Genomic DNA, 14,342 nt, shown 5'->3' with positions numbered 1-14,342 from the left:
GTGACAGCGCTGCCAGCCCTGCCTGGGGCAGTTTCTCGTGATGCTCTGGCAGAGGCACGGGAACTGAGTGATGAGAGAACTCCTGCTCAGGAGCACCCTGTCCTGCAGGGCTCTGCCAGCTCCCAGAGGGAGCTCTGGCGAACGGGATTAGTGTTTCTCAACACTAACAAGGCTTTAAATGTGGTCATGACTAGCCTGAGCTGTGGATGGCTGGGAAGGATTTCAGTTTCTGAAGCTGGTTCTGCTGAAAATTCCAGATGGAAATGTGCTGAGCTGCTTGCTCTGCAAGTTACAGCTTCCAGGTGAAACCAAGAGCTCTGTCCTCATGGAAAGATTGGGAAGTACTGAGAAGCTGTTTTGGTTTAGTTTAGTTTTTCTCTCCTCTTTCCTAAAGTATCTTTGCTCCAAGCAGTTACTGACCCAGTGTTTCATTTCTGCTGGAGGTGTGAGGGTGAAGCCCTGCAGCCATCAGCAAGGGTGGCTTTGATCTTTGAGGTTTCCCAGTGCTGCTGGTTCATCCAGAAAGGTGAGATGGGCACCTCTGCCCTGAAACTGCTGTCCTCAGGCCAAGGCTGAGAATCATCTGATCTCTCTGCTAGAACTGATTCTGTCCTCAGAGCATTTGCAGCCCATTCCCCACAACATCCCATGACCCAGTTTGGCGTTTTTGGGAACTGGGTATCAGTGGCAAATCTCGACAAGAATGTAAATAGGTCTTTAACCACAATTGAATTCCTCTGCCCTGATGAGCCCTCCCTGCTCACATCTAAAGCACTAAATTTAGCTTTGTCTTCCCCAGTGGTCATTAAGGAATTGCCAGTTAAGCCACTGAAGCCATGCTGGCTGTGGCTGTGGCCCAGTCTGTCTCCCAAGGTACAACCCCTTGGAAGGGGAGAAGCTTCCTGAAATGAAGATGCTGCAGGACCACACAGCAGCAGCATCAGCCTGTTCTCATGGGGCTGAGCTGCTTCCCACAGGGAAACCTCCAGCCTAGGGAGTACAGAACCAGCTTTAGGTGAGCTGGTCACTGCCAGTGACAGAAATCAGGAGGTGCTGATGCCAGGGAGGGATGAGGCAGAGAAAGGGAGCAGCTGGGTGGGATTGGTGCTGCTGTCCTGCTGTTTGGTGCCAGCCTTTGCTCTTTCACTGACTCCAACTGATCAGGAGTTCAGCTCCTGATCCCAGAAAATCTCTTGACCTTGATGCTAGAAAAGAGCACTGAAGTTTCATTGCTCTGAAACCACCTAGTTCAAGAGCTTTCTCCAGCAGTGACCTAATATTTCGGGTGTAGCAATGGTGTGAAATCATCTGATCATCACTTTCATACGAAGCAAACCACAACCAAAACAAAGTGCTGTTTCTGTTCCTCTGCCCACTGGGATTTCCACTCCCAGCCCTCCTGGCTTGGCTGTGGCTCCTCCAAAGGATTCAGAAGCACCTGACCCAGAGTTGCCAAGCACTGGGCTTTCCTGCAAACTCAAGTAAAGCAAGGGCTGCCCAGCACTTCTGCAAGGAAAGAGAAAATAAAACCACGCTGTGGAGACCTGCCCACACTGCAGATCTGGGCATTGCAAAACATGGATTTCTCCCACACAGCAGAGAACAAACCTTGTTCCAACATGACTGTGCAGAAGGATTGTCCCTGGCAGCTGCATCCATCATTAATACAGGATCCCTGTACTTCAGAGGTGCAGTCTGAAGTGTAAACTGACTTTATATCAGTTTTTACATCAGCCAGGGAGTTACTCCTGAGTTATCCTAACCCTCTTCCTTTTGCTGCAGTGTCTCTGTGCTGGCCCTGACACCAAGGCCACCAGTGTCAAACTCCACAGTTTGAGCTTTCTCCACCTGCCCAGAAGTAAAACAACTGAGCAAAGAGGTTGTTTGTGCTGGTGATGAAAGAGCTGTGCTTTGCCCCTAAGTCAGCCCTGCTTGGCTCCAGAGAAATAACAAACCTGCCCTGAGGCAGAGCGAGGGGCAGCGAGCCCCATGGAGAGCAAACCCTGGACTTTGGGACTTGGATTTTATATTCAGCCTTGCTTTGTCTGGAGCAGGTTTTTACAACTTCTCCCAGCCTGCTGAGGATCCCCTGGTGTTTTTGCTGTGCAGGCAAACTGGGGAGGGCTCCCAGAGGAATGCTGGCTCCCAGCTTCTCACTGGAGAGGCTGGAGGTGACAACTTGTGTGGCAGCTTTTGCTACAAGCATGTGGCAATCAGCATCCCTGCCCTGCCCAAATCTCACTGAATTCTGACTAATTCAATGGTTAATGCAGCAATATTTGACTCCAGTCACCTCCTGAGATGTCCCTGGCCAGTGTCAGAGCCCAGCCCAGGGCCCACAAATGCTGGTTTCACTACTTCTCTCCATCTCTCTGTTCCTGTTTCTCAGCAAAAAAAAGGCAAAGAACACAAGAAACAAGACAATGGCTCCACCACAACTTTGATGGCAAGTTTTTCAGGGAAGAGTGTCACTGCCAGTGAGCCTGGAGCAGTGCTTGGCTTGGGAATCCAGTTTGGGAGGAATTTTGGTTTAAGGGTTTTCCACTGGAAAATGTCATAGCAAATCTAAGAATAGGAATTAACTGGCAAAGGAGAGAAAAGCAGACTCTGTCCTGAAGAACAAATGTGCTGAAATCCCTGACTCAGGCTCAGAGTAATCCTGGGTTTATCACCAGCACTGGAGTGTCCAGATACCACAGATCTGTGCTGGGGAACCAATACCCCTTCAGATTGTTGCAAAATTTTATACTTCTTCAATCCCTTTATGTCATGAGAATGGCTCAGCCTCTGTTTCACAGGAAGTGAGACTTCCTGCCTTGCTGGCCAGTAGGATGGGGAGGCAAGTCTCCAGGTAGCCATGGAATGCTGCAGCTGGGAAACCTGGCTCATCCTCCAGGGAAAACTCCACAGGGCTTTCATGTCCTCCCCAAACTGGTTATATTGGTATATTTTCTCTCCCTTGTCCAGCTGAGGAGGGGGTGATGGAGTGGTTTTGGTGGGTACCTGGTGTCCAGGCAGAGTCATCCCACCCCACAGAGAAACACAAGACATAAAACAGTTCTCACCTGTTTCTACCCTGACCCTTCCCAGGGCAGCTGACTGACAGATCCCAATGGATTTGTTGCCCTCTGCATTTCCCCTGGTTTGGCAGGATTTTGTTTCTTTGGAGGCAGTGAAGTTGTGCTCATGATACTCCTGTTTTTCCTTCCAGCTGCAGCTGAAGTCAGTATGGCCTCAGGAAAGACCCCAAGCCCAGAGCTGCTGAAGGCTGAGGAGCAGCAGACTGCAGTAGGTACCAGGGCACCCACAGCAATAAATCACCCCCTGACCTCTGCCAGCCCCCCAAAACCAGGCTGGGGGACAGGAAGATTAGCCCTAGGAAGCTGTGGCCAAATCAAAACCCCTCAGTACAGAAGGGAATTGCTCTGCTCAAGGGACAGCTTCAGAGCTGGCCAAGTGATGCAAACAGTTCTGGAACAGGAGCTGGTACAGGTCCCACTTCCACATCAGGTTTGGTGTTGAAAGCACTGTGACTCTGAATTCAGGAGCACAGAGGTCAGACTTCTTAAGCCTGGCTTGCTCACCTGGTGGAGGCCTCTGGATGAGTGTCCTCAGCTCTGAGTTGGAGGAGGGTGAGAGATGGATTTGCTGGGACCTTTCAGGACAGACACGGCTGGGCTCCCTCCCCACTCAGGCTGGGCTCTAATGTCACCGTCTCTCTCGGCTCCAGAGCGCTGTGGATCGAGTCACCAGCCTGCCCTTGCTCAGCTCTGCCTTCAACCTGGTCTCCTCTGCCTACAGCCACACCAAGGAGTCCCACCCGTGCCTGGGGGGCGTCTGCAGCGTGGCTGAGACCGTGGCTGCCGTGGCCGTGGGCAGCGTGCTCGGGGGGGCACAGCCCATCCTGAGCCAGCTGGAGCCGCAGAGTGAGTGAGGGCTGGGACAGAGGGACACGGGGACAGAGGGACACACGGACACAGGGAGGGGATGTTCATGCGCCTCTGGGGTGACCCCACCTCCCACAGCACCTTCTCTAGAGCTGAGCCTCCCACCCAGCAGCTCCCGGACACTGAACTGCCGGGAATGAAACTGTTTCTGCAGAAATACATTTGATTTCTGTAAGTTACTAAGTAACTCACTTTTCCTTACTCCACATTCCGACCATCCCAGGCAGGACCCGTGTCACTCTGGGACAGAGCTCAGTGTGGTTTATCCAACACCTTCCAACCCTTTAAACCCAGTGCCCTACCCACCCAGGGCAGGTACTGCACTGCAATTGGATTAAAGTCTATGGTCAGAAACCTGGGAATGGAAACTATTTGAACCTGCCAAATTTAAGGGTTTGTTCACTTTTAACACATCCCAGCCCAGAATGGTGATTTATTTTTCTGGGGCTTGTTTGCATGAGTGTATCCTGAACTGGCCATTCTAGGGACACAAACCCATCCCCAGATGTAAGATTAAACACTGGTGCCTGCTGTCTCTTCCAGTTGCCCTTGTGAATGAATATGCCTGTAAAGGTCTGGATCAGCTGGAGGAGAACTTGCCCTTCCTGCAGCAGCCAGCAGACAAGGTAAGGAAGGCCAGGCTTTTCCTGGGGAAGCCATGGCTTGATGGAACTGTGATGGGTACAGAAGAATATGGGGAGATAAATAAAGCTCAGCAGCAGCAGGGAGAGCTGGAGAGGCACTGAACACATCTGTATCAATACAGGTGTGCTCACCTCCCAGACTGCAAGCACAAACCCAAGTGGGAAAGCTTTTTCAGGGAGGGAAAACATTGGAACAACAATAACAATAAAATCTTTCTGTGCCCCTCCCTGGTGCAGGTAATCTCAGACACCAAGCAGCTGGTGACCAGCAAGGTGACATCAGCCATGGATGCTGCCTGTGAGGCCAAGGAAGTGGTGGCTGATAAAGTCACTGAAGCTGTGGACCTCACCAAAAGTGTTGTTGGGGACAGTGTGAAGCTGACCAGGTCTGTGGTCACCTCCACTGTCAGCAGCGCTGTGGAGGCTGCCCAGGGAGCCAAGGAGCTGGTGACCAGCAAGGTGACAGAGGCTGTGGATGTCACCAAGCACATGGTGGAGGACAGTGTTGACAGGACCAAGTCTGCTGTTGCCTCTACAATAGTCAATGCTGTGGAGGCTGCTCAGGGGGCCAAGGAGCTGGTGACCAACAAGGTGACAGAGGCTGTGGACCTCAGCAAGCACCTTGTGGAGGACAGCGTTGACAGGACCAAGTCTGCTGTGGCTTCCACCATCACTGCAGCTGTGGGGGCTGCCCAGGGGGCCAAGGATCTGGTGGCCAACAAGGTGACAGATGCTGTGGAGAAGGTCACCAAAGCTGTGGATGTCACCAAGCACATGGTGGAGGACAGTGTTGACCAGACCAAGTCTGCAGTTGCTTCCACGATTGTCAGTGCTGTGGAGGCTGCTCAGGGGGCCAAGGAGATGGTGACAGACAAGGTGACCAAGGCAGTGGACCTCAGTAAACACATGGTGGAGGACAGTGTTGACCTCACAAAGTCTGCTGTTGCCTCTACAATAGTCAGTGCTGTGGAGGCTGCCCAGGGAGCCAAGGAGCTGGTGACCAACAAGGTGACAGAGGCTGTGGATGTCACCAAGCACATGGTGGAGGACAGTGTTGACAGGACCAAGTCTGCTGTGGCTTCCACCATCACTGCTGCTGTGGGGGCTGCCCAGGGGGCCAAGGATCTGGTGGCCAACAAGGTGACAGATGCTGTGGAGAAGGTCACCAAAGCTGTGGATGTCACCAAGCACATGGTGGAGGACAGTGTTGACCTGACCAAGTCTGCAGTTGCTTCCACAATTGTCAGTGCTGTGGAGGCTGCTCAGGGGGCCAAGGAGATGGTGACAGACAAGGTGACAGAGGCTGTGGACCTGACCAAGGGGGCTGTTCAGGACAGTGTTGAGAAGACCAAATCCGTGGTCACCTCCACGGTCAGCACAGCTCTGGATGCTGCCTATGGCACCATCACCAGCAAGATCAACACAGCCCTGGAGCAGGGCAGGGAGGCTCTCCAGGAGGGCGTGGAGATGACCAACTCAGTGGTGGCCAACAGCATAAGCAAAGCCAAGGCAGTGAGCCAGGCAGTGGCTGGAGGTGTGGAATCTGTCCTGGGAATGTCAGAAGACCTTGTGGATCATTACCTCCCGATGACCGAGGAGGAGCTGGGTAAGAAAATCCTTACCTGGCGCCTGTAGGTGCAAGTCCTTTCCCACGTGAGTAGAGAGCACCTGACACAGCAAGACTCAGCTCCTGCAGCAGACAGGTAGCTCTCAATTCATCACCAAGTTTCTGGCTGTCAACACCACATGGTATAGGACCGAGTTCAAGCACTTGCTGGCTGGTCCTTGTCCATCAGCCTCAAAGTAGTAAAAATGTGGGTTCATGCTTCAACCTCTCCATCAAGTCTGCTCACCTGAAGACTGAGCAGGGACTGACCTGCCTTTAACACATGAGCAACTACAAACCTCCTGCTCCCAGGGCAAGCTTCAGCCTTCCTGTTTTCCAGTGGGTGACCCAACCTCTTCCACCCCTCCCAGCTGGAGTGGAGGCCAGCTGCAGCTGTGTTCTTGTTTCCCCAGGTAAACTGGCCACCACGGTGCAGGGCTTTGGCGTGGCCTCGCTGGAGGAGCAGAGGAGGCAGCGCAGTTACTTTGTGCGCCTGGGCTCGCTGTCGGGCAGGCTGCGGCTCCGAGCCCACCAGCACGCCCTGGCCAGGCTGCAGGGCCTCAGGAACAGCACCCAGGACACCCTGGCACGGCTGCAGCTGGCAATACAACTGGTACCACCACGCTTTGCCCTTCTTCCTCCTGTCTGTAGCCTTTCCTGCTCTGCCACCCAGCTGGGAGCTCTTCCTGCACCCCGCACCAGCCCCGTGTCACCTCGGATCCTTCCCTGGCAGGGAAGCGCTTGTGCCTCTCTGGGTGTGCTTGCACTACAACCTCTCCTCTCCTTTTTCCCATCAGATTGAATCTGTCAAACAGGAGGTTGGCCAGAAGCTGCTGGAGGGGCAGGAGAAGCTCCATCAGCTGTGGGTGGACTGGAGCCTGACCCAGCCCAAAGGAAACCAAGTCAGAACTGCGTGCCAGCCAGAGGTACCCCGAGGGTGCCTGGGCCGGGGCCCAGCCCTCCCCCAGGCCCAGCCCTCGCCAGCCGAGCCCTCCCCGGGCCGGGCTGAGCCGTGTCTCTCCCAGCAGGTGGAGCCCCGCACTCTGGCCATGCTCAGGATCATCACCCAGCAGCTCCAGCCCGCCTACGAGAGCCTCCGGCTCCGCACCCACGGCCTCCCCTGCAGCGTCCAGGACGCCGTGTCTCAGGCCACTCGACACATCCACAAGCTCCACAGCTCCTTCTCCAGGGCCGTGTCCTTCCAGGACCTGTCCAGAAGCACCCTGGCCCGCTGCCAGGACCGCGTGGCAGAGGCCCGCAGGTCCCTGGATGTCCTGCTGGAGTATGTCACTCACAACACCCCCCTCAACTGGATTGTGGGGCCCTTCAGGGCCATGGCCTGTGGGAGTCCAGAGTATTCCTCTGGCTTCCTTGGAAGGTTTAAGACCCCCCTGGCGGGGTCCCCAAAGACCCTGGAATGAGACCCAGGTGTCTCAGGGGCTGGATTTGGCTCCTTGGAGCAGTTTGCCGACATTGAGAGAAGAAATGCAAGCCACAAAAGTAAATGGAGTGTAAATTAGACTGTTAGAATGTAGAATTAGCAGATTTCTAGAATGTTTGTGATAAGGGACACGTGGCCAAGATGGAGAATTGGGGGTGTGGATATTCTTCCTCCTTCTTCTCCGTGTCATCCATGCTGGGTGACACGCTGGCACTCTTAGATTGGACAAGAACAGATCTGGACCATGTAACAAGATTGTATTGTATTGGGGGTCATTTGTAAATACCTAGTACGTAGTTTAGACTATAAAAGATAAGTCCTGCCTCTGCCAGGCGGATTCTGCCATGGATGTCTGGCGAGCAGACTGCTGTTCGCTGGACAAAGCATTCCTGAGATAAGCAACAATAAACAACCATGAAAACCTCTAAGAACAGCCTCCTGCAGTCTCTCATCGGCGGGCATTGGAAAGAGCTGGGTTCCAAACCACCTGCATGTCCACCAGAGGTGATCTCAGCTCTAAGGAGACACCTCAGGATGTGACAATGGCCAAGGGGGCCCAGGAGAGCAGAAAGCACGAGAAGAAAGAGATGAGGAGTGACAGAAAATTGGAAAAGGCTCCACTATCACAGGAGGTGACTAAGGCACCTGAAGAGCCAAAGGGAACCAACAGGCTCTCAGAGAAATGGTGTGAGGTGCTAGAGAAGCTGGAGGAGCAGGTGGGGAAGCCAGAGAAGGAAAGGAAGGACACAGAGGTGGCCCTGGCTGCAAAGGAGATAAAAACCAGTGCACCAGAGGAAGATCTCTGATAAATTCCAGCTCTTCTGGCCAAGGCTACTTGGCTAGAACAGCACTGGAGCTTCTAATTTTGTGCCCACTTGTGCCACAAGTGCCTCTGCTCTCTGAATTTACAGTCAGATGTAGTTGTAAGGAGATTTGATAACCAAGGTGGGGAGATTCTGATTCTTGATTTACTGTTTTTTAATCCAACTGCTGTGCTGAAAGGGGAGATAGGACCTGCACTTCAGCTTTTTAACTCAGCCCAGCTGTAGCTGTGAGTGCCTAAATCTCACCTAAACAAGCTGTGGGAGAGAAGTGATCTCAATTTATTTTTAATGCTGGATTTGTTTTTAATTCACCCAAATGCTGTGCTTGACCTTTGACACCATCTCCTGCCTTCTCTACGTTTAAAAATACAAGTTTAAAAACACAACTTCCTTTGTGCCTGTTGTGCTTCCGGGGAGGCTCGGCCCTGCAGCACATCTGGCACAGCTGGGGGCAAGGAGCTGCTTCTCAAGAAGAGAATTCTCTTCATGGATCAGCTAAACACTTTTTCCTTCACTCTGCAGTTTGGCCTTTTCTTTAACCACCTTTCCTAGTTCTGTGAGTGACTTCAAGGATTGTCTGTGAGTAACTCCACGTGTAAAACACTTCACAGCCATTCAATGAGGCAGCTTTTCCCAGGGGTTACTCGTCCATGGGATTCGGATATCCTGTTATTAAAAGAGGGGGGATTTTAATCCAGGTGCTGGTTCTTTCCCAGAAAACACTACTTTGTAATAATTTCTAATGTAACTTATTTTGGTAACTGTTCCTGGTATTGTCCTGTGCGAGGGCTGGTGAGCAGACACTGGAATAAAGCGTGACCTGTGTTCAAAGCCCTGTGGGTTTGCCTGTGTGTACCTAAAGCTGAAGTTGTGCTCTCCCCTTACCTGAGCTGGGATGGAGCCTTGCCTTTGCCAATGTTGTCCCTGGCCAGCTTCTCTGTTCCCTGCTCTCGCTGGAGAGGAAAAACAAAGTGCCTTTAGCAGGTCTCATGCTTCCTTAAGCAGAAAAATACCTCACTTATTTTGTACCCCTGACTTCTGCCTGTACTCCTGAGGCTGTCCATGCCCCACTCTCTGCTACCCCTGGATCCTGAGCTTTGCATTTCCCATCCCTGTTCCAGCACTTCCACCCTGCCCTGCCTGTCCCCAGCGCTCTGTGTCACCTCCTGCTGCTCCTGCGGGGGACAGGGCAGGGCTGGTGCTGCCAGGGGAAGGTGGGGGGCAGGGCTGGCCGTGCCAGGGGAAGGTGGGGGATGCAGGGCAGGGCTGGTGCTGCCTGGGGAAGGTGGGGGACAGGGCAGGGCTGGTGCTGCCGGGGGAAGGTGGGGGACAGGGGCAGGGCTGGTGCTATCTGGGGAAGGTGGGGGACACGGGCAGGGCTGGTGCTATCTGGGGAAGGTGGGGGACACGGGCAGGGCTGGCCGTGCCAGGGGAAGGTGGGGGACACGGGCAGGGCTGGCTCTCCTGGGGACGGTGGGGGACACGGGCAGAGCCGGCCGTGCCTGGGGAAGGTGGGGGACACGGGGCAGGGCTGGCTCTCCTGGGGAAGGTGGGGGACAGCCCCAGGCCCTCCATTCGCGGCTGCCGAGCCCGGGCCGAGCTGCCCCAGCCCCGCTCCGCCCCGGCCCCGCTCCGCCCCGCCCGTGCCCTCGCCCCGCGCCGCTTCCGCCAGCCGCGGGCACCGGCCGCAGGTAGGCTGATCCCTTCCCCTCTAATCGCTTCCCTTCTGCCCCCTTCCCTTCCCCTCTGAGCCGTCTCTGATCCCTTCCCTCCCGGGGGCGGCGGCCCCTCGCCCGGGCGCTGTCCCGGCCCCGCTCCGCTCCGAGTTCCTCCGGGACCCGGGGCAGGGCCGGCCCTCCGGGGCAGCGGGGCAATTGGGCAATTCCAGGCTTTTCATGAGACAGGAAAACAAAACCGAAATTGGAAACTTTCGCCAGTTGACAGTTCTTTCAGGGCGTTTGCTGGGGCTGCCTTTAAATAAGGAAAAGTTTGTGCAGGGGCTCAGGCAGCGCCTGGAGCAGTGTCCCACCGGGACCCGCTCCTCCCCTCCAGACACTGCTGTTGTTTAATTAAAATCCCATCAGAGGCCTGGGGTGAGTGCAGGGGCTCAGGGATCGCCTGTGGACGGGGATAGAAAGTCTCCCAATGAAAGAAGGACGCGGAAGTGCTGGAGAGAGTCCAGAGGAGGCCATGGAGCTGTTCCAAGAGCCCTCTGCCCTGGAGCCCAGGCTGGGAGAGCCGGGGCTGCTCACTGGAGAAGCTCCAGGGAGAGCTCAGAGCCCCTGCCAGGCCTGAAGGGGCTCCAGGAGAGCTGGACAGGGACTGGGGACAAGGGATGGAGGGACAGACACAGGGAATGGAGAGAGGGCAGGGATGGGCGGGACATTGGGAAGGAATGAATCTTCCCGGATAACACAGGTTATTGGCTGCAAAGGGTTTCCTCTACACCTGTTTTATTCCTTGACTGCAAGAGCCCTGGAACCAGCTGCCTGGAGGAGACACTTGGATGTACCTAAATATAGCATTATTTCATCCATTATTTTAAACCAGTTGTAATTAATATGGAATTAACACAAAGAATGTGCTCTCTGCTTAATCACAGAGTCGGAATAATGCACAGAGCACTTGCACAGCTGCAAGCACAGAACAGATGCAAAAATGTTGGGGAGGTGTGAGAGAGAGCCTGGCAGCTCCAGGAGCACCCCACCACCCTCTGACCTCTCCTCTGTTCTCCCTGCAGATCCCAGCACAGGCCCCAGTTCTGAGCCCTCTGGGCACTGGGTGTACCAGGAGTGTGACTGGGGCACCCCCAGCCCCTCAGGCAGCCCGCCCTGGGCCAGAAGATGCTTTTCCCAGCCCTGCTGCAGTCTGTGCTCCGGGCCAGAGGCTGCTGAGATGGCTGAGAGTGCTGAGCTGCTGCCCAGCTTCGAGGATGTGCTCAACATTCTGTGCCAGGCCCCTCCAGAGAAACTGCTGAGCCTCAAACACAAACTGCACTCGAGACCTGGGCCCTGCAGCAAGGTACTGCAAGCTATGGTCCTGCTTGCTCTGGGGCAAGAAACAAATGCAAGGATTTGTCTGGATGCCCTGAGGGATGACCAGGCAGCCCAGTACATCCAGCAGACCAAACTGGGCGCTGCAGGAGTGCAGGAGGAGGGGGAGGCTGTGCAGCCTCCCCAGCTGGATGCAGCTGCCAGGGCACTGCTGGCACAGGTGTGGACGCTGCTGGCAGAGGAAAAGCTGTGCAGTGCTGAGGCCAGGGACAGAGCCTGCCAGGCTGCCACCAGAGCCAGCCAGGACACCCAGCAGGGGACACTCAACAACGTCCCACCCAGGGAACAGGACAGGCAGGACCCTGCAGCCAGTGGGGACTCAGGGGATGGGTTTAGGACGCTGAGATCCCAGGAGGACACAGGATTTCCCTGCACAGCCAGCCCCCACTACGTGCTGAGGAGTTCACCTGTGCAGATCAGAGGCAACTCGGACCCTTCAGGCCCACGGACCTTGTGCTCTCAGGAGAGCTCCTCCCTGCCCAGCTGTCTGGAGATCAGTGCATCACCAACAGCTGCTTTTCACACCCAGCCCCCAGTGCCTGAGAGTGTCCCCTGGTTCAGCAGTGCTGGACACCCCGAAGGGGACACAGAGAGCCACGGCCCGCAGGAATCCAGCTGGGCCAGCACACCCAGCTCTCCCCCTGGGCAGGACACAGCTGTGTCACAGCCAGAGGAGGTTCTGCAGGCCAGCCCCTGTCACCCCATCCCTCTCCCTGTTCCTGAGACACCGCTGCCCTCAGAGCCTGTCCAGAGCAGTGACGTGCCCAGCACAGAGACAGAGCCTCACACACCCAGAGACAAGCAGGATGGAAAGCAGGATGAAAAGCTGAAGGATGAAAGGATGAAATTCTCTACTGGTGTCCCTGACCCACGGGCTGCAGTGGACACTGCTCCTGCCCACAGGTCCATACAGGATTCCTACATTCCAGGTATTCCCTGTAACTCTGCACCTGCTTCTATTTCAACCTGTTCCCTTCCTCCTCCTACTTATTCCTTCTCCTCAACTCTTCCTCCTCTTCAGGAATCTCACTCCAACCTACCACATCCCCCTCCCCTGTGCTCATACCCCTCTCCAGGCTCTCCTGCTCTCCAAGATCCAGCTGTGGATCCATCAGAGCCAGAGTTCTTCACTTTTGTTGTCCTGCATGCCGATGAAGATGAGCTGGTGGCCCACAGAGTCAAGAACCTTCTGGAGAGCTTGGGGGTGTCCAACGGCGCCACTCTCAGCGAGTTCCTCATCCCAGGCCGCAGCCAGATGACTTGCTTCCAGGAGGCTGTGGAAAACTCTGCCTTCAAGATCCTCCTGCTGACCAAGAACTTCCTCTGCAACCTGTGCCTGTTCCAGACAGGCACTGCTCTGATACAGTCCATCATGGACCCCTCCAAGCAGGACTCAGTCATCCCCTTCCTACCCCGGAGCAATGCCCTGGAGAGCAGCCAGATGCCCACGTACCTCAGCGACCTCGTGAACCTGAGTGAGAGCTCTCCTCTCTTCTCCAGGATTGTGCACAGGACTTTCAGCCCCGAGAGGATCAGGGAGAAGAGAGCCCTGTGGGAGCAGAAGCTCCAGGCCCAGCAGAGGTTGGCTGCCCTGAGCCTGGGCTCCCGTCCCTGGGCGCCTCCAGCAGCACGGCCAGCAGAGCCATCAGCCCAGCCCTGGTGCCCCCCTGCCCCCATGGACCCCCCTCCTGCTTGGGGGGGTCCTCCCCCTCCCCAACAGCTCCCCCCAGGCCAGTACAGCATCCCAGCAGGCCAGGGAGGGACCCCCCTCATCATCCAGCACGCCCGCATGGTGCAGATCGGGAACCACAACGTGATGGAGCTGGGGGCGGCCCCAGGGCACAGCCAGGAGCAGGCCAGGCACCACGTGTGACAAAACCTATTGCTAATCCTGGATTATGGTGATTCTGCTGCCACTGGGACTATTAATGCATCAAGAGTGCCATTTTCCTGAAGCACAAAAGAAATTTGTTGCAAAAAAGATGTGGTGATCTCTTCGAACTGTTTATCCTTGTGCTTATTTTCAAGTAACTGAGAAAATTATTTTCCTGATTGTCTGGAGATACTTGAAGATTTTATAAATAAATTTTAATTAATTTACTTTTATTCCTCTGGCTCTTTCCTGTAGAATTAGAAAAGGGATAGTCAAGGATATATGGAGAACTATTCTGCATGTTGGCTGGTGATGGCACTGAACAAATGATTTGAGGGACAATCTCCAAGGGATGCTTTGGGAAGCTGCCTTTAAGGAAGAGGTGGAATGAAAAGACAAAAGCAGCGAGCAAAGCAGGGTGGAGAAATCCAGGAACGGGGAGTGGGAGGGGAAGGAGGGATGTACCAGGCTGGCACCCACTGAGCTTTAACACCAGGAGGGCACCCGGAGCAAAGCCCTGCTCCTCCTCCCTCCTCCAGCACAGCCATTTCCCTGATCGTCAGCAGAGGTCACCCCAAAGCCACCGGGAGATGGAAAAGTGGCAATGGGGCTGTTCCCTCCCAGAGCCAGCCCAGCCTGGGCCAGCAGCAGGGCAGAGCTCCTGAGGAGCCACTCCCTGTGACCAGCCCAGGGAAGTGACCCCGTTCCAGGTCCTCCTGCAGCTCTGGGTGTGCTCCTGTCACTCCTTGGCTTCCCCAGCAGGTCCCCAGTGTCTGTCCCAGCAGGATCTGAGCCCAGGAGCCCAAGAGAGACCATCCCAGCCCTGGGCCTGCCCGAGCTGGGCCCTCCCAGGGCCATTCCAGTCTCATTCTAGACTGCAGCCTTGGGCCAGGAGCCCCAGGCCAGCCCCTCAGGGACACAGACATCACCAGATCCTGGGAGAGACTGAGCTGC

The 14,342-nt window shown here is 55.3% G+C and overlaps 2 protein-coding genes across 2 annotated transcripts; both read left to right on the top strand.

The window, feature by feature from the left end:
• Nucleotides 1-3,228: 3,228 nt before the first annotated feature.
• On the top strand, nt 3,229-11,227 carry LOC130264309 (perilipin-3-like). The gene is made up of 10 exons (XM_056512377.1): nt 3,229-3,288; nt 3,731-3,926; nt 4,491-4,573; nt 4,829-4,903; nt 5,573-5,698; nt 6,101-6,197; nt 6,611-6,810; nt 6,995-7,123; nt 7,226-7,551; nt 11,203-11,227. Exons 1-10 carry the CDS (start codon nt 3,229-3,231, stop codon nt 11,225-11,227), a joined length of 1,317 nt encoding a protein of 438 aa, XP_056368352.1.
• TICAM1 (TIR domain containing adaptor molecule 1) lies at nt 10,086-13,615 on the top strand. Its single transcript, XM_056512801.1, has 2 exons — nt 10,086-10,153; nt 11,203-13,615. Exon 2 carries the CDS (start codon nt 11,358-11,360, stop codon nt 13,386-13,388), a length of 2,031 nt encoding a protein of 676 aa, XP_056368776.1. The 5' UTR covers nt 10,086-10,153; nt 11,203-11,357; the 3' UTR covers nt 13,389-13,615.
• The last annotated feature ends 727 nt before the right edge of the window (nt 13,616-14,342 follow it).

Source organism: Oenanthe melanoleuca, chromosome 28 (genome assembly GCF_029582105.1).
Source record: "Oenanthe melanoleuca isolate GR-GAL-2019-014 chromosome 28, OMel1.0, whole genome shotgun sequence".
Lineage (NCBI taxonomy): Eukaryota > Metazoa > Chordata > Aves > Passeriformes > Muscicapidae > Oenanthe > Oenanthe melanoleuca.
Note: the sequence above shows the minus strand (reverse complement) of the source record. Positions and strands in the feature narration are given on the sequence as shown.